Source organism: Balaenoptera musculus, chromosome 19 (assembly GCF_009873245.2).
Source record: "Balaenoptera musculus isolate JJ_BM4_2016_0621 chromosome 19, mBalMus1.pri.v3, whole genome shotgun sequence".
Taxonomy (NCBI): Eukaryota; Metazoa; Chordata; class Mammalia; order Artiodactyla; family Balaenopteridae; genus Balaenoptera; species Balaenoptera musculus.
The window spans coordinates 10058945-10084151 of NC_045803.1; the positions used below are offsets into that span (position 1 = coordinate 10058945).

Below are 25207 nucleotides of genomic sequence, written 5' to 3' on the forward strand. Positions count from 1 at the left end.
CGGGGCGTGGCTTCTACATCTGGCCAATAGGAGAAGAAGAGCGGGCCACCAGGAGGCACCGCCTCTTGTCCAGCTGTGGCCCAGCTGTGCCATCAGACCGCGGTGAAGGGGGTTGCTGGGCTGGCAGCTAGCGCAGCCATCCTCCTACCACTGCGCCTGCGCGGGCCACGCGCATCCGTTCCAGGGACTGACTTACGTTCAAGAAAAGTTGCTGCAAACTTTCTAACCCGTTTCCCCCGCCCCTTCTCCCAGCCAGACCCGCCCCCCTGCGGAGCCGGGAATTCCGAGGGGCGGAGCGCGGGCCGAGATGGGGAGTGAGGGGGGCCTTCGGAGGACCCTGGAGACGGAGGCGTGCAGAAGCTCAGTCTCGGGGCGGAGGCGGCTTCGCGCCCTTAGCCCTCCCGGACGGCCTGTTGCCTTCTCCGTTGTCCCGATGGGGAAACTGAGGCCCTGAGCCAGAGGCACACGCGGGGGGGAGGCAAAAAGCGCGGCCTGAGGCGGAGGGAAAACAAAGGGAGAATCACGAACAGACGGGGAGGGGGACGGGCACACACACAGACACTGGGACAGAGACCCTAATAGAGAACTGGGCCTGGCATCGGTGGTGAGGGGGGAGACGCGGGGTCGGCGGGAGAAGATCGGGAAGCGCGAAGTTGCTGGGGGGGGGTGCGGGGAGAGGAGACGGGCGGGGGAGGGGGCTGGGGAAAGCCCGAGGGAGGAGGAGAAGGAGGGAGGAACTTCCCAAAGTTGCAAAACATGGCTACCTTGCCTGCGGAGCCGAGCGCGGGGCCGGCGGCTGGGGGGGAGGCGGTGGCGGCGGCGGCGACCGAAGAGGAGGAGGAGGAAGCGCGCCAGCTTCTGCAGACTTTGCAGGCGGCCGAGGGTGAGGCAGCGGCGGCGGCCGGGGCCGGGGCGGGCGAAGCGGCGGTGAAAGTGGAGGGCCCGGGATCCCCGGGCGTCCCCGGGTCGCCCCCCGAGGCCGCTGCCGAGCCGCCCACGGGCCTCCGCTTCTCGCCGGAGCAGGTGGCGTGCGTGTGCGAGGCGCTGCTACAGGCGGGCCACGCCGGCCGCTTGAGCCGTTTCCTGGGCGCACTGCCCCCGGCCGAGCGCCTACGTGGCAGCGATCCGGTGCTGCGCGCTCGGGCCCTGGTGGCCTTCCAGCGGGGCGAGTACGCCGAGCTCTACCGGCTGCTCGAGAGCCGCCCCTTCCCCGCCGCCCACCACGCGTTTCTGCAGGACCTCTACCTGCGCGCGCGCTACCACGAGGCCGAACGGGCCCGCGGCCGCGCGCTGGGCGCGGTGGACAAGTACCGTCTGCGCAAGAAGTTCCCGCTGCCCAAGACCATCTGGGACGGCGAAGAGACCGTCTACTGCTTCAAGGAGCGGTCCCGCGCCGCGCTCAAGGCCTGCTATCGCGGCAACCGCTACCCCACGCCGGACGAGAAGCGCCGCCTGGCCACGCTCACCGGCCTCTCGCTCACGCAGGTTAGCAACTGGTTCAAGAACCGACGACAGCGCGACCGGACCGGGGGCGGCGGCGGCGCGCCCTGCAAGAGGTGAGGGAACCCGGGCGGCGCCAGTCCCGCTTTCCCGGGGACGTGCCATCCACCAGCCCCCCCGCCCCCACCAATGCCCGTTGTCCTCGGACACCCCTCGCTCACACCCTCAGACGCCAGCCGAGCGCGGGGAATCCGTGTGCATGGAACGGGCACGCGCCCCGGCCCTCTCCCAGACACCCGGACACCAATGCTCCTCTCGCGGAGGCCGAGAGACCGCCTCTCTTTGCTCCATTCAAGGCTCCGTCCCAGATCCCATCCGTGTCCGCGGCTAGACTCGGGGCGGCAGTGAGAAAATGAGGGACTGCGGGAAAGGAGGAGGGGCCTTTGTCCTCCCCACCGGTCGTAGGGGCTTGTTCAGGCCCCTTCGCGGCCAGGCCCTCCCTGACCGTTGCTCGGTCTCACCTCCCCGCTTCCCGCCCCCCCTCAGGGCCCAAACAGCGTGGTCCGTCTTCTGTCTTTGTTGTGAAACGTGAACCTTCCCCAGCTCCGGTTTCCCTGTAACCCAAGCCCTTCTCCTCCCACCCTGCGCGTCGGCCTCCTACTCCTCCGACGCCCGGGGAGGAGGGGGGTCGGGGGAGGGCACCGGGAACTGAGCGGGCGACTACCTCCTTACTCTCTCCAAAGCCATTCGGCTGCTTTCAGGCCGACTCAGGAGACTTCAGGCAGCCTGGTTGCTCAGCCTCCGGGGCCCTGAGGCCGAGGAGTTGGGAGAGGAGGGCCTCCTTCCCGCCCCCCAAAGCGGCCAGCTTGAGCCTTTAGTCAGTGGTATTGCAGAGGCTCCTCCCTGGGACCCTTGGGTGGTCTCAGAGATGAGGTTTCATAACCCCCTGAAATGGTGCACATGAACTTGGGCTGGGGAAAGGTGGAGAGGCAGTGGGCGGCTTGTGCTTCCTCCGAGCACTTTGCAGCCGGCTCCGTGCAGGAATCGGGCTGGCCAGCGGGGAAACACAGCATTCGGGACCACAACTCACAATCCTTTCTCCGGCCAGTGAATCTGATGGGAACCCCACTACGGAGGACGAGTCCAGCCGCAGCCCTGAGGACCTGGAGAGGGGGGCGGCTCCAGTGGCGGCCGAGGCCCCCGCCCAGGGCTCCATATTCCTGGCCGGGGCCGCCCCTCCCGCGCCGTGCCCCGCCTCCTCCTCCATCCTGGTGAACGGGAGCTTCCTGGCCGCCGGCAGCTCTCCAGCGGTGCTCCTCAATGGGAGCCCCGTCATCATCAACAGCCTGGCCCTGGGCGAGGCCTCCAGCCTGGGCCCCCTGCTGCTCGGCGGGGGCGGGGGCGCCCCTGCACCGCAGCCCAGCCCCCAGGGGGCCAGCGAGGGCAAGACCTCCCTGGTCTTGGACCCTCAGACTGGGGAGGTTCGCCTGGAGGAGGCTCAGCCTGAAGCCCCTGAGACCAAGGGGGCCCAGGTGGCTGCTTCAGGGCCGCCTGGAGAGGAGGTCCCAGGGCCACTGCCCCAAGTGGTGCCTGGCCCCCCCGCCAGCTGCCACCTTTCCTCTGCCCCCAGGACCAGTGACTTCCGTGGCTGCTCCACAAGTGGTGCCACTTTCCCCACCCCCTGGCTACCCTGCCGGCCTGGGCCCCACCTCCCCACTGTTGAACCTGCCCCAGGTGGTGCCCACCTCCCAGGTGGTGACCTTGCCTCAGGCTGTGGGGCCACTGCAGCTGTTGGCAGCTGGGCCAGGCAGCCCCGTGAAGGTGGCAGCTGCCCCGGGCCCTGCCAACGTGCACCTGATAAACTCTGGGGTGGGCGTGACTGCCCTTCAGCTGCCTTCGGCCACTGCCCCAGGTACCCCTTTCTGGTGGCTGGGCGGGGGGTACAGTTACCTCAGGGAGGGATGGCGCTGTCAGTGGGCTTCCTGGGGCAACGGTGGGGAGTGGGGAGCTCATCCCCAGCGGGTCCCAGACCCTCCCGTGCCAGGCAGTACCCTGAGGCTCGAGCCACGCAGACTTGGCCTCACCCTGACCCTGAAGGGACTCCTTTTGCCTCCGGCTGATCTCCCTGCCTGCCCTCCAGCGGCGTACTCTTCACCTCTGCGCCTGGCCCCTCTCCTCTCCCCACAGGAAACTTCCTGCTGGCCAACCCCGTGTCTGGCAGCCCCATCGTGACAGGTGTGGCCGTGCAGCAGGGCAAGATCATCCTCACCGCCACCTTCCCCACCAGCATGCTGGTCTCCCAGGTCCTGTCGCCGGCCCCCAGCCTGGCCCTGCCCCTGAAGCCAGATGCGGCCATCTCAGTCCCCGAAGGAGCCCTCCCGGTGGCCCCCAGCCCCGCTCTGCCGGAGGCCCACGCCTTAGGCGCACTGTCTGCGCAGCCGCCCCCCGCCCCGGCCGCCGCCAGCCTGCCCTTCTCCCCAGACTCCTCCGGCCTCCTGCCCGGCTTCCAGGCGCCTCCGCCCGAGGGGCTCCTGCTGTCGCCCGCGGCCGTGCCGATCTGGCCAGCCGGGCTGGAACTGAGCGCCGGCACCGAGGGGCTGCTAGAGGCGGAGAAGGGGCTGGGGACACAGGCCCCCCACACGGTGCTGAGGCTGCCGGACCCCGACCCCGAGGGGCTGCTCCTGGGGGCCACGGCGGGGGGCGAGGTTGACGAGGGGCTGGAAGCGGAGACCAAGGTCCTGACCCAGTTACAGTCGGTGCCTGTGGAAGAGCCCTTGGAACTGTGACGCGCCGGGCCCCGTGGCCTCCCCTGACAATGGTGCTCGAGGACGGCGGGGAGGAGGGAGCCTCTCAAACACGAAGACGGCTGCCATCCACACACACTACACCCTCCCCGCGGCCGCTCAACCTCTCCACGCCCTGGAGGCCCACTCCTGTCCGGGGCACCGTCCTCTGACGGGACGCCTCCTCTGTTACAGCCCTCTCCTTGCTCTGCCTCCTGATCTACATGGGGAGATTTGGGGCTCCTGACTCAGGGGCTCTGCCCCCCTCGACCTGGTACTAGCTGTGAGCTGAAAGCCCTGCCGAATGGCTGGATTTCCAACCCCCTTGAGCCCTCTCCCTATCACTCCCTGAAACACTATTAATAGCTCCACTGACATCCAGTGTTCCCAGAACTGCTTGGAATCCGAGGGTGGAGGACGGGCAGTCCTGTGCCCGGAGACTGACGGACCCTCCCCGCCGGGCCCTTCCTGCCCACGAGGGATGCGGGTGTGCGGTCTGTGGGCCAGGGTCCTCCGTTAGCTCCTCCTGGACTAGAGCCCTCGGGAGCACGTCCAGCCCCAGACCAAAGATCCCTTGACCCTCGGGCCAACCCTGACCCCTGTGTCTAGTTTGTATCCTAAATCTTTATTTTTCTAGGACATGTTATGCCTTCATTTCAATTAAAATAAAGTTAACAGACAACTAGAACCTCGGGGGGTGTGGGTTATCGTCCAACGATTTGCCCAAGGAAAAGCTGAACCACAAAAAGCTCACCCTGAGATTCTGGCTTTCTGACCAGATGTTCTCTGAGGGGGAACAGGGGTGGAGGTCAGATTTGTGGTGCTGCTTGGGAAGGTGCCTGCCGTGAGCAGAGCTGAGAAAGCAGGGGACCAGGGGCCCGCCCGGGTCTGTCTCTTGCTGGTAGCAGTTTCCACTTTATTTAGTTGAAAACAATAAATAATCTATAAATAGAACAGGGCCGGAGGCATAGAGTGAGGTACGACTGAACAGGGGTGAAAGCATTTGATTCTGGGCTGGGCAAAGGACAGGCAGAGGGCAACTTCACCTCCTCGCATTTCATTGTGTGTCGGAGGGCAGGGTGGGGGTGGGGGGTGAGGGGTGGGGTGGGGGGGGGGGTCCTTCCTCCCCACCTGCGGCTCCTCTGATAGGCCAGGCCAGGCTCGAAAGGGGCTGTGAGACTCCTGCAGAACCTGGGCAGGAGAAGTTCAGGCTGCCCTGTACAAGGCAAACGCACAAAGCACCGGGGTCAATAAATAGCCGCCTGCCAACCTGGGGGTGCCTGACCGAGGGGATCTGCACTAGCGGCGGTGATGCCCAGGACGAGACAACCTCTTCACCACCGGCGCCTGGTTTCAGACCACGGCTGCAGGAGCCGCGAGGCGGTGGCGGAGGGGGCGAGGCTGCCCTCACGCGCGGTGAGGGGGTGGCGGAGAGGCGGTGTCTGCGGAGCAGCGGGCCTTCTCAGCCAGCAGCTGGTAGAAGGGCTTGGGGGGCTCCCAGTCCTCGTCTTCGCTGCTGGAGCTGCCCTTCTTCACGATCCGGTTGTGCCGGCGGCTGAACCTGCGCGCTTTGGTGCTGGGGGAGAGGTGGCAGGATGGGCGGGGTTCCTCGGTCGCCTCCCGGCCATCTCTGTCCCACCCCTAGTGCTCTGGCCCCAGCAGTGACCAGGGCCTGGGCTGAGGGGGCGGCCAGGGCTTTATTTGGCCCCAGCGGGGGAGCCACTGGCTCCCGTGAGACCTGTCACCATCTGCACACGCGCCCGTGTGTTTCCGGGGCCAGCTGCAAGCTGGGCAGGTGGAGAGGAGAGGGTTTCAGGAGGGAGCGGGCACCAAGAGGGGAAGAGAAGGAGAAGACCAAGCGACAGGGAAGTTAACTCCCAGTTTTCTGCTCTGAGAAACTCCCTGTGGCAGAGAGGGCAAAGGAAGTTTAGGGCAGTGGGGTCCAAATCCAGAATTCAGCTGTTTGCCCTTCTAAGTTACAGGCAGGGGTAGAGCGCCGCTCTGCTTCTGTCACCCCAACTCTTTCATAAGAGCTCGTGACACCCAAATCTCCTGCCCGAGGAAACTCCCAACCTGTTTCCAACATCACAGAGCTCAAGGCTCTGAAAATCAGAGCAGGCTGAGGAGTGGGGGGCCCCCGCCTCCACCACCCACACCTTCTGGGCAGGGGCTGCTCACCAATATGGTCTCCGCTCCTTCAGGGTCATCACCCGCCAGAGTTGGGCCAGCTCCTTGGTGGCAGACGTGGATGCGGTCCCAGGGCAGGCTCTGGGGCAGGAGGGAGGATGAGGTGAGGAGAGGCCTGCAGCCTCGCCTGGCTTGGGCAAAGGCCAACGGTGTGACCGTACAAGGGTCCCTGGCCCTCTCAGAGCCGCAGCTTTCCAAATCTGAGAACTCAGATCTTTCCGTGTTGCCCTGAAAGATGCCCCCTTTCGCGCCCCCCGGAGCAGAGGTGGCAAAGAAGGGAGCTGGACTACATGGTGGTTGGAAAGGGGCCACCCGGTGTCCTGGGACCTGCATCCGCCACTCCGGTACCAGCACCACCTCTTCTCCACGGAGGCTGCAGGCTGGCAAGATCGGTTCAGGGCTAGGCGCCTGATAGATCACATCAAGTCGGCGCCTGATAGATCACATCAAGTCGGCCCCAAGAACTTTTGCGTGAAATCTTAGAAATGAGGAGCTCTCCCCCAACAGGGTTGCTGGGGCGGGAGACAGGACACGAGCCTGAAGCTCCTGCGGGTGAGCCTGCCCCCAGCCCAGCCCAGCGTGATGGAGCACAAAGGCAACCCAGAGCGCGGAGTGGAGGGGGACAAGGATCCCGGGCAGCGTCCTTTGAGCCCAAGGACCAACCACGTCCGAAGGTGGCTCCTCTTTTTTCAGGTTATATACATTTAATTAATTATATTAATTAGTTCACTATATTAATTAATTCAAGCCAGTTAGTTTCCTTGTTTTCCTAAGTCTGAGCTGAGTTTCACTGCTTGCAGTGCTCAGGCCTGACCAGTGCCACGGGGCCAGGGGGAGGCCAGGAGAGCGTGGCTGAGGAACGCGTCGGCAGCAGGGGGTGGCACGCTCTGCGGGTGGATGGACAGTGAGGTGGGGCCCCAGTCAGGGCCCAAGAGGACGCCCTCCCACCTGATGTACTGCTTCCGGTTCATCCTGCAGAACATGATGAAGCCGTTGATACACTTCTTCTTCATCTGGGTGGGGCAGGGTGCTTGCTTGCTCTCCTTGGGCTTCACGAGGCCCCTGCCTGCCCTGCCCTTCCTGGCCTTCCTCCCGGCGGTGCGCAGGGCTGAGGCCCGCTGGGCGGGGGTCCACGTGTAGACCTCATCCTCATCGCTGGAGGACTGCAGGCCCTCGAGGTTGGCCTGAGCGTCCTGGGTGGGAGACAGAGAGGTGAGGGCGGGCAGGAGACACGGACTGACCAGGCGGATGGCTTTCTGTCTCCCTCACCTCCTGCTGCCTCCACGCCGAGTCTGTGTCCGTGTCCTCCGAGCTGGGGCTGGACGACACCTTGCTGTTCTCACTCAGCGACAGATAGCAGTGGTCCAGCAAGACCAAGGACCGGCACTGGCTGTGGGAGTCAGGAAGGTCTTCGGGGGCCTCAGGGGGTGTGTCCTGGGGGGTGAAGGAGAAAGGTGGGGGGAGACGGAGGGGGGCAGTGCCGTCCCTTCACGGCCCCCACTCACTGCTTTTCTAGGAGGTCACACGAGCATCACCACAAACAGCTCAGGCTCAAAACGGCCTCGTCCAGACACCTCCTCAGAAATTCCAGCAACGGTTCCCCAGTTCCCACAGCGGGTCAGAGAGGAGGGGGCTGGGGGTCTTCTGCCTCCTATTCTGGGGCACTCTCTCTCAATCCCATCAGTTTACCACCTTGTGAAGTAGCCGTGACGCCCCGGACAAGTCTTAACTCCTCTGAGTCTCAGTTTTACGCACGGATGGTGTCACTACACATCCTCTGCAAGGCCGAGAGGCACTTGGTGCAGTGGCTGCGCTTCCAAGAGCTCCGCTAAAGGTGTCTATTTTTGTTTCTACAGCAGATTCAGCTATTCATTGAGGCAGGGGGGCCACCTTCCCACACACTGGAGGGAGAATCATTTGGGGATCGGAGCTGGGGCTGCCCCTCTGGCAGTCAGACGTTGAACTGCTGGAACAGACGGTGCTACAGAAATCAGCCCGGGGGCCTGGGAAGGAGGCTCTTTCCAACTGAGGATCCTGGGGGTCACCTGCTGTTTTCAATTTCCTCATCTGTCAAATGGGGTCACAAGAGAGCCTGACTCATAGAGCAGTTGTAAAATTATGTGGGGTCTTTTCTGGGCACCTGGCAGCTTTTAGCTTTTATCTTTGTGTCTGGTTCATTCTAAGGGCCCAGCACAGAGCAGGGCGCCTGGTGGCCAGCAGGCAGTGTTCAAAGGACGGGCAGGCAGGTGAGGGCACAGATGGTGGATGAGTCTCTGGAAGGATGAGGAGAAGCATGATGGATGGACAGGTGAGTGGGGGAGGAGCTGAAAGGTCGAGGGGACGGATGAGTGGATCAAGCAGGTGGAAGGAAGGATGGACTTGTGTGTGGACAGATGCGTGGGCAGATGCCTACCTTCTTCTGTGGTCCCTCAAGCATGCAGGCAGAAGGTGAAGACGCAGGATCTAAGAATACTTCTTCAGAGAGAGCTGTCGGGGGCAGGGAGGGAGACCAGAGGGGTGGCTGGGACAGAAACACCTCTCTCAGGGCACTGTGCCTCTGTCCCGCCATCCCTGCTAGCCGGAGTGCCCTTCTCTGGCTTTTGGCTTTGGGATCTTCTGCCCCAAGTCCAAATCCAGCTCACAGGCCAGCTCCCGTGGGGAACCACCAACCTGGGCAGAGCAAGTGGGTCCCTATTACAGGCTCCTGGAGCCTTCCACGCACCACGCTGGCCTGGGGCTGCTCCCCACCAGGCTGTGGACTCCTCGAGGGCTGGGATGGGATTCATCCTGGGTGGGATTCATCCCTGGTTATCCAGCACTGCCAGCACAGGGCTGCACACTTGGTGGGCGTCACTGTAGGTGTTTTTTTTGAATGAACCAAGCATCAGGTCCAGCCCTGGGTGCTCACCTTGGGTCAGGTACTCGGTGCCATCCTCCAGGATCTGTTCTGGCTGCAGTTTCCCCGGGGAGCTGAAGAGGGAGGGGCTGAGCCCTAGGATCTCGCTCGGGTGGCCTATTGCCTTCCAGTTGTCAATCTGGGGAGGCCCCAAGGCGAGTGGGCTCCCTGAAAAGGAAATATCAGGCTTGAGGGTATGTCAGAGGTTGCCCTCTCCCCCAGCACAGCAGCTGGCTTTGAGCAGATGGTGCCAGACACTGGGGAAAGGTGACTGTGTCAATTCCTTGTTGTGAGTGCTTGGAAGAGGAAATTAAGAGGCACGATGCCTGGCATCTTGTTAGGGATGCCCAGGAAAAAAATCAATATCATGATGTGCCAGATCCAATAGACTGATTTTAGCTATCTGGAGCTCTGTGTTAAGAAAGATTCTGAGGCAGTGTCTGGGATCAACAGAAAGAGTAATGATTGATCAGCAACGTCTGCCATGGCAACCGATGGCTCAGGGACAGTGGGCAGGCTGTGTGTTGCCATCCCTGTGCTTAGCGGACATCCATCCCTTTCCCGCTCTCCCCCCTTCCACAGACATCCTCAGAAGGAAGGTACCAAGAAGACCCCACCCCAGGCTACAAGGAGGAAAGACAGAGCTTCAGTCACCATGGTCGCTGCCCTTTGGGGTCCAGGCAGGAAGCCAAGGGTCAGCATCTGGGGACTCCTTGTCCACCTCCTCGCTGTAATCGTACACCAGCTTCTGCCTGCAAGAGGTGGAATTGAAGAGGCAGACCTGGAGCCCCGGGCTGGAAACACCGTGGGCCCTGGGGCGAGCCCTTTCCCCTTTGGGTGTCTCAGTGTCGCCCACTGTGGACTCAGACAGGGATCTCTCCGTGCCGGCCGCTGGGGGGCGCCCGCCCTCGAGGAGCTTCAGGGCTTATAAGGAGAGGCCAGCTGTAATCAGAGCTGACTAAACGGGGGCAGAGCTGTGATGGGGCTTTGAGGAGGACACAGACGGCGGGCAGGGCAGGAGGGAGGACTGAGCTGAGCTAAGCTTGAAGGATGGGTAGTTTTCCAGGTGGACGAAGGGATCAAGCTTCCAGGAAGAGGGAACAGAGGGTGAGAAGCCCAGAGGGGACACGGGCGTGGCTCCCGCAGGGAGTGGCGAATATTTGGTGGTGTTAAGGGTAAGGTTCGCAGTTGAGGAGCAGGAAAGGGGGCTGGCAAGGTGAGCTGGGACCAGAGAGGGTCTCAAATGCCAATTAAGATATCTGGGCTCTACCCAACAGGAGGGAGTAGCTTAAAGCTGAAAACTGACATGATCAAGGTCTTGTGTGTTAGAAAAGCCATGCAGGTGACTAGTGGGGACAGGCTAGAGGGCGGGACGGGAGGCAGGGAGGGGCTGCGGCCCTGGTCAGCACCTAGGAAGCAAGGCTTTCCCTCGAGCTCACGATGCCTGACGCAAAGCTAGGCCCTCGGAAGTGCTCACTCCACAGACACCAGTCGAGGGTGGTGATTGACCCCATTTCTCACCAAGCCTTAGCCAATCCCACCAAACGCCTCAGCCTCCTCCACTCACATCCCTGGGCTTCCCTTACCTGGGACGGGGCTGGGTCCCGTTGAGAAAATGGATCCTCTCAATCCCTTGCTGGGCCTCGAAGGCAGGGTAAGGCCCTGAATCCTGGGCACTGTTTTTGCAACAGCAGCCTACGGGGGGTGGGGCAAGTCAGGATGGTCACTCCTGTGACGGGCCCAAATCCCGGGACTCACAGAGGCAGGGACGGAGAGGTGCTGGGGTATGCCACAGCCTCTCCCTCCCCCCATCCCAGCTAAAACCTCAGGCTCTGGGGCCTCTGCGTGAGGTTTGGGGGCTCCCTGAATCACCCGCAGGTTTCTGGAATCCCACGTCCCTATCAGAAGCTCTAAGGAAGATAAAATCCTTAAGCAGAATGATGATGATGAAGATGACGAGAGCAAACAAGTATATAGTGCTTACCAAGGCAGCACGGTTTTAATCGTTTTACATACTACTCGGTAGCCCTTTACCAAAGGGTATGGTTTTTATAATACCCATTTACAGTTAAGTAAACTGAGGCATTGAGATATCAAGTAACTGGCCCAAGGTCACAAGATTAGCGCAAGATCTGGGACACCCTCCCTCCCCAGGTGGGTCAGGCGCCTCCTTGGGGCTCCCACAGCCTCCTGGGCGACCCCAGGAAGTGAGAGCGTGGGATTCCGTCACTGGACTGTCACCGGCACCGCGCACGTGGCCTGGCCCAAAGGAGATGCTCTGGGAGGAAAGGCTGAAGGAACAGACAGAGGAATAGGATGACCTGAGGCCTCGCCTTCCGGTCGCGCCCGTATCTCTGGGGGTGTCACACGTTTGCAAGCTGGCAAAGGGATGGGGACTCACAAGAGCGTTTGTCTGGCTGCTTCAAGTGAAGGAAGGCTCACGAGGCGGCCCTGCTCTTGCCCCCAGTCCTGTGACCCTGTCCCCTGCTTACACCCCCAACAGAGCCTGAAGGGAAAAGGAAACTTGGCAAGAGGCTGCGAGACAGCATCTCTCTTGTCCATTGTAGAATCCCTGGCGACTAGGACTGTGCCTGGGACGTCGAGGGTGCCTGACAAGTGGTATATAAACGAGTGGCTAAGTTAGTGGAGAGGAAAGACACCAACTTGAGATGTCACAGTGGATGCTGTTCTCAGCCACATGCAGCAATGTCAGCCAGGATCTTCCTCCCTTTCTGTCACCTTGAGACGGGGATGACACAGCCTTGGGGTGACTGCAGGAGTCGAGGCATCTTGGAGGGGTGATGGTCCCCACCATGTTTCCTCCTCTCTTGTCTGGGGATGGGGTCACCTGCTTCTCAGGCTTGTCCAGGGCCAGACAGCGACGAGGGTTCTGGGCCCGGGTCTGGTGTTCTAGGAGAGCAGAGAGATGGCGTCAGACAGGGCTGGGGGCCTGACTGTCACCAGAAGGTGGCTGAGGTGGGGGTCTTTGCTCTGGGCCCAGTAACCTGCTTCAAAGCTTTGCCTGGCCTGGTCACTCAGTCCTTCCCGGAGAGGCCCAGATCCTCAGTTAAAGATCACCTAGTCGGATACCCCCTTCCCCTGCCCACACGTTAGAATCACCTTGTGAGCTCTGAAAATACTGGTGCCCAGGTTCCACCCAGATCACTGAAGCCCGACTTTCTGGGTGTGAGGCACAGGCAATAGGCATTTTTAAAAGCACCCCAGTGATTCAGAGGTGCAGCCAGAGCTGGAAATCATTGATTAGGTCCAACTCCCTTTTTAAGGACATGGAAACGGAGGCTCTAAAAGGGGAAGGGACAGGTAGTGTTAGTAGCAAGGCTGAGGTGGGACCTGGGACACTTGCCTCCCGCACTGGGGTGCTTCCGTCACCCCACACTCCCTGCTGCCCTGGCCCGGGGATGGATGACTGGGCAGAGGGATGATAAATGCTGACAGCAGCTTCCATTCCTGGGCACTGGCCACGTGCCCCATCACTTAAGCACTGCTTCAGCGGGGTGCGCCTGGCTCCGAATCTGAGGACCACCCTGTGGCAGGCCCTCCAATTTCCAGACCAGGAAGCTGAGGCTCACAGGAGAAAAGTGACCCACCCCCAGGCCTCAGAGCTAGGAAGAGAAGGCACCACAGCTGAACCCAGGCGCATCTGAATCCAGAGCCTCGTCAAGGGCTCAGGATTGCCGACTGGGCCTCCCGGGAGTGGGGACGGTCCTGGAGAAGGAGCCCCGCTCCCATCTGACCCCTGCACCCTCTTCTATCTCCACTGATGGCTTGTACCTGATGCTTGGGCCAGCTTCTTCTTCCGAGGTTTCCAGCAGCCTCCCCAAAGATGGGATTTATGAGAGTGTGGGGTGCTGGACGGGGTGGAGTGTCTCCACTTCGCTGGGCCCGCGGCCAGCTTCCAACCCAGCCCTGCACAGGACGGAGAATGAGGCAGGTCAGATGCCCTCACCCTCATCCATCCCGAATGCTGCCTCTGGACAGCACTTCATGATGGACAGGGAGCAGGGAGGCTGCCACGGTCCCCAGACTGACTTTACAAATGGGGAAACTGAGGTCCCGGGAGGAGATGGGACCTGGCTGAGGTTGCGCAGCCAGGCGGCAGAAGTACAGGCGAGAACTCAGGTGTCCTCAGGGCCATTCCGGGCCTCGGCTGAGAGGGAAGACAGACCCAACACTTCCCAGATGCTTCCCCGTCTTCCACCTCCCAAATCAGTTCTTCCTGCAGCCTCCTCAAGATGGTAGGGGCTCCAGCATCCACCCTGGGTGGCCCGGGGCCTCTCCCCCAGGCCTCTCAACTCTTCCTCATTAACGTCTCCCAAGGACTTCCCTGGCGGTCCAGTGGTTAAGACTCTGCGCTCCCAAGGCAGGAGGTATGGGTTCGACCCCTGGTCGGGGAACTAAGATCCCGCATGCTGTGCGGCATGGCCAAAAAAAAAACTCCCAAATTTACCTACTTCTGTCTACACCCTCAGCTATGGTGCTACACTGGCCTTATCGTCTCCCATCCAGATCACCCCTAAAAGTATCTTCACTCATCTCCCCCACTCCAGCTTCTTACTTAATAGCAAGTCCCCACACTAGATGTCAGGCACCTCTTCCTCAAAGAAACTCTGATCATGGCTTTCCTCTGGCTTAAAGGCCTTCAGTCATTCTCATCTTTTTCATCTCCCTCCTCTGCCAGGCACTCGAGGCCCTTCAGAATCTCGTCCCTGCCTCATCTCCTACCCTTCTTGCCCGTGTATTCCTCACACCAGTAACCATAGCAGCCGGCACACACAGCATGGGATGACTGGCTTGTTCCAGGAGCCATGTTACAGCACTCTTTACATGTATTAACTCATTCAATCCTCACAACAAACACAGAAAGGGGGTATGGGTCCATTTTGCAGATGAGAAAACTGAGGCACAGAGAGTGTAGGTCACAGGACGTGTGCCTGAGTTGGGACCTGGCTCAGGAGTCTGCGCACATCATCTGGGTGCTACACGGCCCCTCCAGTCATACCCAACTACTTGCCTGTCCCCAGACGTCCCACATGTGTCTTCTCGTGCCTTCAGACTCTTGTTCACCTTGTTTCTTCTGCCTGGCATGGTTCCCCCTTCCCTGTCCTCGAAGGCCCAGCTCCAAGGCCCCTCCCACCACAGTCTTCCCAGACACCCTCCTCTGGGGTCACAGCACTCTGGACATCCCTCTGACTTGTCCCGTGAGACAGGCTGTGAGATCCAGGAAGGACTGGACCCGTCTAAGTCACTCAGCGTCCCTGACGGCCAGGACAATGCTTGACACGTAGCAGGCGCTGCGAAACGTCGGCTGAACTTACTTACCCCCCAGTCCACCGTTCCCATCGGTGGTATGGAATTCGAGCAAGGCCCTGGCCGCATCGATGCTTCTCTGGAGGTAGTGAATGTAGTGCAGGACGTGCAGCAGAATCTCCTTCTGCCCCCAAAAGAAAGACAGGGTTGAGCGGGGGCCTGAGATGATGTGAGGCTGCTGGGGACCGGGGACCCTGCCCCAGCAATCCCCCCATTTGCAGAGAGGTTCCTATTCTGCCCTTTAGTCCTCACTGCGGCCCAGTGAGCCGGCGGTTACAGCTAAGGAAACGGAGGCTCAGAGCGCTAAAGGGACTTGCTGGGCTACAGAGAGGAAGTGGCAGAGCTGGGATCTGAACCCAGGCCTGGCTGCCTCCTGGTCCAGTTTTGGGGGCACACACTGCTCAGCTTCCCACCCCTGGCCATTGGCACACGCAAAGCCCTCCTCTTCTCCCCACAGACTCCCTCCCTGGCTTCTCCTCCTTTGAGCCTCAGCACAGTGTTCTCCCCTTCTGGAAGCTTTCCGGCCCTCCTGACCCCTCACCCAGGCTGGGTCAGATGTCCCTCCTCCGCACTCTTGTAACACCCTGGGCCTGTTTCCACCAAGGCACTTGCCACAGTGTTCTATAATTATCTGTTTATGTATCATTCTCTCCCATTGACCTTGAACTAGCTGAGGGTAGAGACTGTAGCTAATTGATTTCTGGATCCCAAGCACACAGAATCGAGAGGTGACTTAGTCAGTTATCACTGAAGGAATGACTCTGCCCTACAGCATCAGCGGGCATCCCCCAACCAGCCACCAAATACCGGCTGAGCCGATATTGGAGACACTAAGCTAAAAAAGATACTACCCACTAAGAGCCATGTGGAGGGGTGAACTAGACATACTTTTTTTTTTTTTTTTTTTTTTTTATTTATTTTTGGCTGTGTTGGGTCTTCGTTTCTGTGCGAGGGCTTTCTCTAGTCGCGGCAAGTGGGGGCCACTCTTCATCACGGTGCGCAGGCCTCTCACTGTCGTGGCCTCTCTTGTTGCGGAGCACAGGCTCCAGATGCGCAGGCTCAGTAGTTGTGGCTCACGGGCCTAGTTGCTCCGCGGCATGTGGGATCTTCCCAGACCAGGGCTCGACCCGTGTCCCCTGCATTGGCAGGCAGACTCTCAACCACTGCGCCACCAGGGAAGCCCTAGACATACTTTTGTTTGCCTTCATGGAACTTACAATCCAGGGAGGGTAGCGGACCTTAATAAACTCATAATTCATACAAAATTATCAAGTGTGTGATAAGCATTATGAATAGAAGAGCATAACAGGTGACTCTGAAATTAGACTTGGGTGTCCAGAAAGGCCTCTCTGAAGTGGCAGCATTTAAACTGAAGACTGAAAGGAGTTAGCCTGGTGAAGGAAGAACACCCATAAGTATTTTCTGGATTGAACTGGATCCCCAGAATAACAACAAAACCGTTAGCAGGAATCTTCCAACCCCAAATCAGGAAACATGGTCTGTGGGGTGGGGGATACATTGGGAGACTGGGACTGACACATACACACTACTATATATAAAGTAGATAACTAATAAGGACCAGCTGTATAGCACAAGGGACTCTACTCAATACTCTGTAATGGCCTTTATGGGAAAAGAATCTAAAAAAGAGTGGATATATGTATATGTATAACTGATTCACTTTGCTGTACAGCAGAAACTAACACAACATTGTAAATCAACTATACTCCAATAAAAATTAATTTTAAAAAAGGATGGTCTCATGAGGTGACTTATGTGAAATCGTTCCATAAAATATAATACAGTCACTGAACTTATTTAACCTGATCCAGGGAAGGAAGCTATAATCTAACTAAGGAATAACGTGACACAGCCAAGAGATTATTGGTTTGGGGCCTGGCTCTAACCTGCCACTTACTGGCTGTGCACTGGGAGCGGGTCATTTTACTTCTCTGGGCCTCGGTTTTCTCATCTGTGCAATGGGAACGAGAATATTCATTCACCCTCAGAGGATTATCATTAGGACGAAATAAATTAGTGTGTGAGAAATCGCCCAGCACAGAGCCTGATAAATCAGTTGTCCAATAAATGCTTAGTTGATATCTGGATGAGAACACCTTCATCGGCTTCTCAAGGGATTAAATAGAAACCTTTGGGGGCTTCCCTGGTGGCGCAGTGGTTGAGAATCCGCCTGCCAATGCAGGGGACACGGGTTCAATCCCCGGTCTGGGAAGATCCCACATGCCGCGGAGCAGCTAAGCCCGTGCGCCACAACTACTGAGCCTGTGCTCTAGCGCCCGCGCGCCACAACTACTGAAGCTCACGTGCCTATAGCCCATGCTCCGCAACAAGAGAAGCCACTGCAATGAGAAGCCTGTGCACTGCAACGAGGAGTAGTCCCCGCTCGCCGCAACTAGAGAAAGCCCACGCGCAGCAACAAAGACCCAACGCAGCCAAAAATAAAATTTAAAAAAATAAAATAAGATAAAGGGAATCAGAGAAATGGAAACAATCACAGTAACGTGCAGAGGGCTGTGATGGTCAGAGGGATGGGAAGCCACGGACCACATGGGGCAGGGGCACTTAATCAGCCAGGATGGTGAGGAAGGATACCACGGACCTAAGCTGCAGCCTAAATCTAAAACACGGGCGAAACAACGCATAATAGCTCCCACAGTTTATTCAGCAGTGGACTGAGCACGTCACACAGCCCTGGGACGAGCTGTGATGAGGCATGTCAGGCAGACTGGTCTGGTGGGAGGCTGGGGACTGACTGGGTCACTGGTTGTACGTGGAGCAGGGGGCCCAGGACTGAATTTAAGGGAGGACGAAGATGGGGAAGAAATGGGATTATTAAGACAGCAGAGAATCAATGGTAAAGAAAGTGGGCTGAGGCCTGGGGAGGATTCCACGAAGAGATGTGGTCATCTAGTCAGTGACGAAATGCTGCCTGTGCCCTGACTCAACTGTCATTCCTCCAGGGCAGGGGCTGTGTCCCAGTCATCTCTGCCTTCCCCGACACGAACTTACAGTGCCTACGCACACCAAACGCTCAAATGTGGGAGGACAGAGGGCAAAATCCCTCAGATATGTTTTGAGCACTGTGGTGCTCTGCGTAATGCCTCCCCCAAAGGCGTCCATGTCCTAGTCCCCGGGACCTGGGAATATGTTGCCATGTATGACAAAGGGGTCTTTGCAGATGTGATGAAGTTAAGGATCTTGAGATGGGGAGATTATTCTGGATTATCTGAGTGGGCTCAGTGTAATCACAAGCGTCCTTACGAGCAGGAGGTTGGAGGGTCAAAGGCAGAGAAGGCGAAATGACGACAAAAGCAGAGGTAGAGGAGAGACTAGAAGATGCTACGCTGCGGGCTTGGAAGGGGCTGTGAGCCAAGGACCATAGACGGCCTCTAGAAGTTGGCAAAGGGAGAGGAAATGGATGCTCCCCTGGAGCCTCCTGCTGACCCCGTGACTTTAGTCCAGTGGGACTGATTTTGGATTTCTGACCTCCAGCGCTCTGAGAGAACAAAGTTGTGTTGTTTTAAACCACTAAGTTTGTGGTAATCTATTACAGCAGCCACAGGAAACTGATACAAGCACCTACAATTGAGAGGGATTTAGGAGAGACAACCAGCGTGATCTGGTGATTGATGGGCTGTGGTTGGCAGGGAGAAGAATAGGGTTAGGGTCAGGCAAATCTCTCCCAAACACCCACTCCCCTGAACCTCTCTGAAGGCAAGTAGAACATTCTAGATTGGATCAGTTATTGTGCATTCAAATCTTCCTCTGTTTTTTCTTTCTGGCCGTGCCACACAGCTTGCAGGGTCCCAGTTCCCTGAACCAGGGATCGAACCCGGGCCCCAGCAGTGTAAGCACTGAGTCCTAACCACTGGACCACCAGGGAAGTCCCTAAATCTTTATCTTCTTGACCAGATTCTAAGTTCTCAGAGGAGGAGGGCTGGGTTTCAAATTCCTTTGCTTCCCCTTGTTGCCGGCAGAACAGTTTCTGACATCTGACAATCTTTCCATAAATGGCTGATGAATGAATGAATGAGGGACTGAATGAGAGAAACTATAGCAAGAAAACATCACACCAAACCTTCCAGATCTCTGAATCTCATATTAAGTTGTTCGTCCTGGGAGCAAGTGTTAGCTCAGCACTATAAACATTTATTGAGTAGCCACTGGGGAGGCACCGAGAAGTTTTTTATCCCTACCTCATGGAGATGATCTCCACAAAGTCACAAAAGAAGGCACCCGGAAAGGGAACCGACATTTATTCAGGCCCTGTCACAGCTATCATGTCACTTCGGTCTCACAATATCTCTGAGTAGGAGGAGTTATTTTTTTCTTGTTTTATAGCTGGGAAACCTGAGGCTTGAGAGGCTGATAGCCTGAGCGAGCTGCCCAGTTCTGCAGGTGTGGGGCTGGGGGGCTCAGATGCAGGCTGTGTGACTCCCAGAGGGATGACCTCGACCCAGCACCTTGCCTATTTTTCCCCTCCCAATTCCCCCTGCCTCCTTTGCAGGAAAGAATCCCCCAGGCTTCTGGTCATGGGATCACAGACTCCCAGAAATTCCCAGTCAGGACCATTGCCATGTCAGTGCTGTCACTGGGTGGGTCTGTCTAGGTTTCCTAGGACAAGGGAGGTCAACCCGATTGCTGATATGTTCAGATCTGCCTCCCGAATCCACCTCCTCTCCTTCAGCCCCCTTACCTTGGTGAGCTTCTTGGCACCGGTCCTCAGGGCCACGGGTAGCAGCAATGCCAGCTCTTGCAGTTTGTTGGTGTGGTTTTTCCTCTGCCTCCTGTTTTGGGGCAAGAGTTGGTTTGGGTTAGGACATCCGAAATGGAATTTGGCATCTGACCCCCCAGACCGCTTGTCTCAGTGTTCCCCATCTCAGAGAAGCTCCCTGCCCCAGGCACCCAAGACAGAATCCTGGGCATCGTCTGAACTCCTCACTCTCCCCCATCCCCTGGTCCAATCAGTCACCAAATCTTGCCCATTCCTCCTCCAATCCCTTCTCTCCGTCCCCTCGCTCCTGCCCTACTCCATGTGCTGACATAGTTCTCCCAGCCTTTCATCTGGCTTCCTCCAAGCCATACTCTCTACGAGAGTCACGGTGATCTTTCTGAAACACAAACCTGCCTATGGTTTTCTCATCTGTGCAAAAGGAATGAGGATATTCTTTCAGAGGCAGAGGGCTACCAATAGGACTGAATACATTAGTTACTTAATAAGTGCTTCAAACCTCTCAATGCCATCCCATTATTAAGGATCAAATTTAAACCCTTACTTAACATGGCTTATAATGCCCCCCATGGCCTGGCCCGCCTGACCCTTCTGGTCTCATCTCTTACTTCCTTTCATTCTCTCCCATCAATGGACTTCAGCTCCACAGGACAGGTGAGCTATCTCTGCTCAGGTCCCCCTGCCCCTGTGCTCATGCATTTCTCTGGTCCCTGCAGTTGGGTGAGAGCTGAGTGGGGGGCACCGCTGTACTCTAGCACCTAGAACAGGGTCTGGCACACTGCGGGAAGTCATCGCCTATTGGCTAAATGATTGAATAAATAAGGGCATGAAAGAGGTTGACTCCTGAGCAGATGCAGAACTTCCAGGATCTAATCCCTGAATTCATAATTCATACTATATCCATGTACACACACCTGTACCCCTCTCTCCTGACAGATGGAGACATGAAGACGTTGGAGTCTCTCTCCCAAATTACACACCGCTGCCACTACTCCCGCTACTCCTTTGGGAAGGCCCAAACACTTCGTCTCCACAAATCCCTATCTCACCTTCCTTCAGGGCCTGATTCAATTGCCACCCGAGGAAGCCTCCCCCACCTCCCTTGTTTTTCTCCCCGACTCTGAATGTCCACAACACTTTGTGTCACCTGCAGCACGGCCCAGCCAAAAACACTTCCTTTATTACAGATGTATCTTTGGTTCCTACTCAGACCGACGAACTGACACCCCCTCTTTGCCAGGCCCTGTGCTGGACACTGTGGAAAGGGAGAGGAATCACTGTCCTGCCCTCGAGGACATGGGGGAGCAGTGTGGGAGACACTTATCTCCCTAACCAAACTCTGAAGTCCTGAAAGAATCGTTCTCACTCATTCATTCAGCAATTACTTATTGAGCCCCTACTATGTGCCAGGAAGTGTGATCGGTGACAGGGACAAAAGGCTATAAAACAACTACAGCCCCTTCTAGAGCCTACAATGCAGTCTGGGATAAAGTCATTCATCAAATTGTCACACAAATAAACATAAAATGGCAACTAGGACCAGAACCAGCTGTATAATTTGCTGGGGGTGGGGACATTGCAAATGAAACTGTGGGTCCCCTTGTTCAGAAATTAAGAATTCTGGGAATTCCCTGGTGGTCCAGTGGTTAGGACACCGCACTTTCACTGCTGAGGACCCGGCTTCAATCCCTGGTCCGGGAACTAAAATCCCACAAGCCGCACAGCCTGGCCAAAAAAAAAAGTTAAGAATTTCAAGATGGTGAGAGCAGAGCATTAAACCAAGCATTGGGCTCTTCTAAGCTCAGGGCTCTGTGACTGCATGAATCATGTGTCCCTCCTGGGGACAAAGGAGAGGTGCTGCTCGGTGTTATGGAAACTTGTGATAGGTGGTTTTGATCTAACCTATGAGGCTTTTCCAGAGGAAGTAAACCTGGCCAGAAGCTGTTCTGAAGGATGAGTGGAGCTACATCAGTGGAGGGGGAGAGGGAAGGTTTCAGATAGAGGGAGCATGGAGAAGTCAGAGGAAATAAAGCTGAAGTGTCTGGAGCACAGAAAGCAAGGAGTCCTGTGGGGTGAGATGAGGCTGGAGGACAAGGTAGGGGCCAGATGACGCAGGGTCTTATGGGTCTTACAGGCTCACAGTATGAAGTTTTGCCTTTATCTGAAGCCCAACGAGAAGCATTAACGTGTTTTCTGCAGGGCATGGCATTTCTAGTGCACCCTCCCAGAACCACCACGAGTACAGGAGACTATACGTATTAGTCAGCTGAATGAAGGAATGAAAGAAAAACAAAACCACCAATTGGTCTCTAGTTCTTTCCTGATAGAAACCATAATTTCGAGGGGCAAGGGTGGGTGCTGGGTTTCTATCCGTGGAGAAACACTGGGTAGGTTGACCTCTAACGTCTTGCCTGGCCCTGATATTTATTTTCTGCATGCGACTTTCCTGCTGTTCTAGAGGACTCCCTAGAAGCTCCAAAGAGAAACAGCACAGAAAGCCAGGAAGAAAAGTATCCAGGTCTATTTAAGTTCAAGGTGCTATTTGACCATGTCTGAGAAAAAGGGTTTCATATCACCTAGTCCCTGGGTGTTTCCTCTGGGTTTTGCAAAGCACTGAGAGAGCCTTCTGCACAAACACAGGAGTTCCAGGGGAAAAGAAAAAAATTGGAGGGAGAAAAAGGGTGACTAGGAAATGCAAAATCTTGGCCGCTCTTGGGCAGCGGTCCTGAAGAGGTGTGACCTGGGGCTCTGCTCACAGGGGCCTCCGGGAACTGGGCACTTGCTCTCAAGGCTGCTCCTTTCCTGGCTGGATGGTTTTGGTTTCAGCCAAGTTCTTTCCTCAGAGTCTGTTTAATTTTCACCCACTAATCCCAGCTCTGCCCTCTGATTCTGTGCGGAACAGGTCAGCTCCAGCCACATGGGTCTTTTTCTGCTTCTCTCAACTGCCAAGTTTATTCCTGCCTTAGGGCCTTTACCATCGCCTCCACCTGGAATGTTCTTTTGTCCCGATTTTTACATGGCTGATTTCTTGCCATTCAGTGCTTAGCTTAAATGTAATCTCCCTAGAGGCCTTTCCTGACTACCTGATCTAAATAAGCACATTCTTTGTCACATCCCCATATCCTTTATCAGCATCTGAAATCTTTCTCTCTTTCTTCCTTCCTTCCCTTCCTTCTTTCCTTCCTTCTTTCCTTCCTTCCCCCCTCCCTCCCTTCCTTCCTCTCCTTCTCTCTCTCTCTCTTTCTTTCTTATAAATATAAACATAAGGAGAGGGATTTTTGTCTCTTTTATTTATTGCTATATCCCGGACTGACTTATCCATCAGGAAGCGTAAGCACAGTGCCTAGGGCTGGTGCTACTTTTAGGGGCTTATGAGAATGTTTTAATTTCTTTTAAAACCAGAAGAGAAATAAATGAATATAATTAAACTTGGATTATATTCATATTTATACCAGTGCTGTCATAAACTATAATTTGTAATGTGTTTTTAAAAATATTTTATTTATTTAGTTGCTCTGGGTCTTTTGCAGCACGTGGGCTCCTTAGTTGCGGCTTGCCAGCTCCTTAGTTGTGGCATGCAAACTCTTAGTTGCGGCCTGCGGGATCTAGTTCCCTGACCAGGGATCGAACCCAGGCCCACTGCATTGGGAGCAAGGAGTCTTAACCACTGCGCCACCAGGGAAGTCCCTTAATGTGTTTTTAATGCAGGAGCTGGAAGGAGCCTTAATCAAGAGCCAGTCCAAATTTCTCACATTAGCTATGGGAAAACCAAGGCCCAGACCCTAATTTGCTTTAACATGTGCAGGAACTTAAGAGTAAGAGCTGTCCCAAAGTGGGACAAAGCAGGGGGCAGTCCCAAGAAGCAGCATAATAGTTGGTTACAAGGTTCAGCTTTTGAAGCAAACAGATCTGGTTGAAATCCCAGCTCTGCCACTTGCTGTGTGACTTTGGGCAAGTGCTTCATCTCTCTGAGCCTGTTTATAATTCATTTACAAAATGGAGGTGGCTGGAAAGTGTGATCTTGTCCAGAAGGTGTTTAGCACATAGGGAGTGCTCACGAAATGTTAGTTCAAGATAGAAGGTAGACAGTCATTTGTTGGGACGATTTAGGGATAAGGGATGTTGGAGAATGGGGTGGGGGTATTGTACTGGATGACTACTGTTGATAAAACGGTTGTTTTTGGTTGACCGACATCCAATTCCTCCCTTCTCTGGTAATAGTTTCCTTTGGGGAACGATCCCTCCCCGACTCTCAGTCCATATGGTTCAGAGAAGCTGACCCCAACCTCCCCTTCCACTAGGGAGCACTGAAGCAAGGTCTAGCCAAGAAGTCAAGTGATTGGTTCAGGATTGCAGTTGTAACCCAGGCTTGGCCAATCAGAGTCAACGGATCCTGGAAAGAGACTCTCTGCTAGGCTTGTCAAGTTGGCAGGATATGGACCTGGAGTGGCTGGGAGCCATCTTGCCCTCACAAATGGAGAGCCAACACAGACAAGAGCAGAGCAAAGAGAGGCAGATTCCTGGCCATATCATTTAACTCCTCAGCTAGAACCAGCCAAGCCTGATGCCCCGGAATTTTTTGTTTAAAGGATCCAATAAATCCCCTTTTACGTGTAAGCCAGTTTTAGCTAGGTTTCTGTTAATTGCAACTAAGAGTCTTTATTAATACAAATACCCCACATCTAGAAAGGGGGCAAAGAGAATGCATTGTTGGTGACCTCTGGAATTCCAGGAGGAAAAGGCAAGCGAGAGAGGCATTCTTCATTTTCTTCATTTGCTCCTTCTGAGCACAGTACCTAAGTAGAGAACCTGAACAAAGCAGACACTTATTTTTGGAGTTAATAAATGAAGACATAGGTGGGCGGAAAGTCACTGGGGAAGACAGTGGGGAATAAGATGAACTCTGGCTCTCTTCTTTATCCAGACTTTGGAGGAAGGGAGAAATCTGATCCAACTCTCACTCTGCTAGGAAAATCCCCTCTATAAGATTCCTGACACTTGGTAGGTGCTTGATGGCAAAATGAATACGTGAATAAAAGAAAGGAAGGAAGGGCATTTAAGAAAATCAGAATGTCAAAACCTGCAAGGGCTTAGAGATGATCTTTGCCAACTACTTCAGAGTTCTCTCATCTTGAAATGGCGGTAATATTCGCACCCACTTCCTCGTGGAGTTGTTGTAAGGATTAAAGGATTTTATACAAGCAAAAGGCTTAGCAAAAAGTCTGGCAAACTAGTAAATGCTCAGTAAACACTACTGTTACTATTATTTAACCAGAGTGGCTGGAGCTGTAAGGGAGGTGGGCCGGGGGAACACTTACCTGTCCCTGGGACCCAGGGAGTTGGTCCTGGGCTGTTTAGGGGAACACAAGTGCTTGCTGGAATCCCACATCTGCAAAGAGGGGAAAAGAAAGAATTATTAGTGACCTCTGGGATTCCAGGAGGAATGCACAGCTTGACAGGCAGCCTCATTTCCCCCATCATACTCCTTTGAGCACTCAGAGATCCCAAAATAAGCCTCCAGTCCCCATAAACACAGGTCAAGAGACCAAATTAAAATGCCCAAACTCTAAACTGAAGTCCATGAATCTCAAATTGCAAATTGGGGCCCGTAAGTCATGATCCAGACCTAAAACTAAAAGGAGCAGATTCCCAAACTTTGACTTCAGAACTTCAGTCTTAACAGTGAAATGTCAGACCCTGAAATGGGAACCAGATCTGAAAACTGTGGCTTGAGATCTCTAAACTGTGATATTAAGACACTAAAACTATGACTTTAAACTCCCAAAGTGAGGACCTAGAACATAAAAAGGAGCCCTTTCC

General features: G+C 55.9%; 2 protein-coding genes and 1 non-coding gene across 3 annotated transcripts; 1 reads left to right on the forward strand and 2 right to left on the reverse strand.

The window, feature by feature from the left end:
• Window positions 1-756: 756 nt before the first annotated feature.
• SIX5 (SIX homeobox 5) lies at window positions 757-4893 on the forward strand. The gene is given in 4 exon segments (XM_036833300.1): window positions 757-1556; window positions 2549-3044; window positions 3046-3352; window positions 3628-4893. Coding segments are annotated over 4 exon segments (2202 nt in total). The 3' UTR covers window positions 4227-4893.
• A 737-nt stretch (window positions 4894-5630) lies between these two features.
• MEIOSIN (meiosis initiator) lies at window positions 5631-24776 on the reverse strand. The gene is given in 14 exon segments (XM_036834072.1): window positions 5631-5799; window positions 6402-6491; window positions 7359-7603; window positions 7680-7844; window positions 8824-8897; window positions 9319-9474; window positions 9961-10058; window positions 10893-11001; window positions 11971-12216; window positions 13099-13233; window positions 14647-14758; window positions 19352-19471; window positions 23593-23706; window positions 24702-24776. Coding segments are annotated over 14 exon segments (1908 nt in total).
• Window positions 18466-18538, reverse strand: TRNAV-UAC. The gene has a single exon. It is a non-coding gene; the product is annotated as a tRNA-Val (tRNA).
• Window positions 24777-25207: the final 431 nt, after the last annotated feature.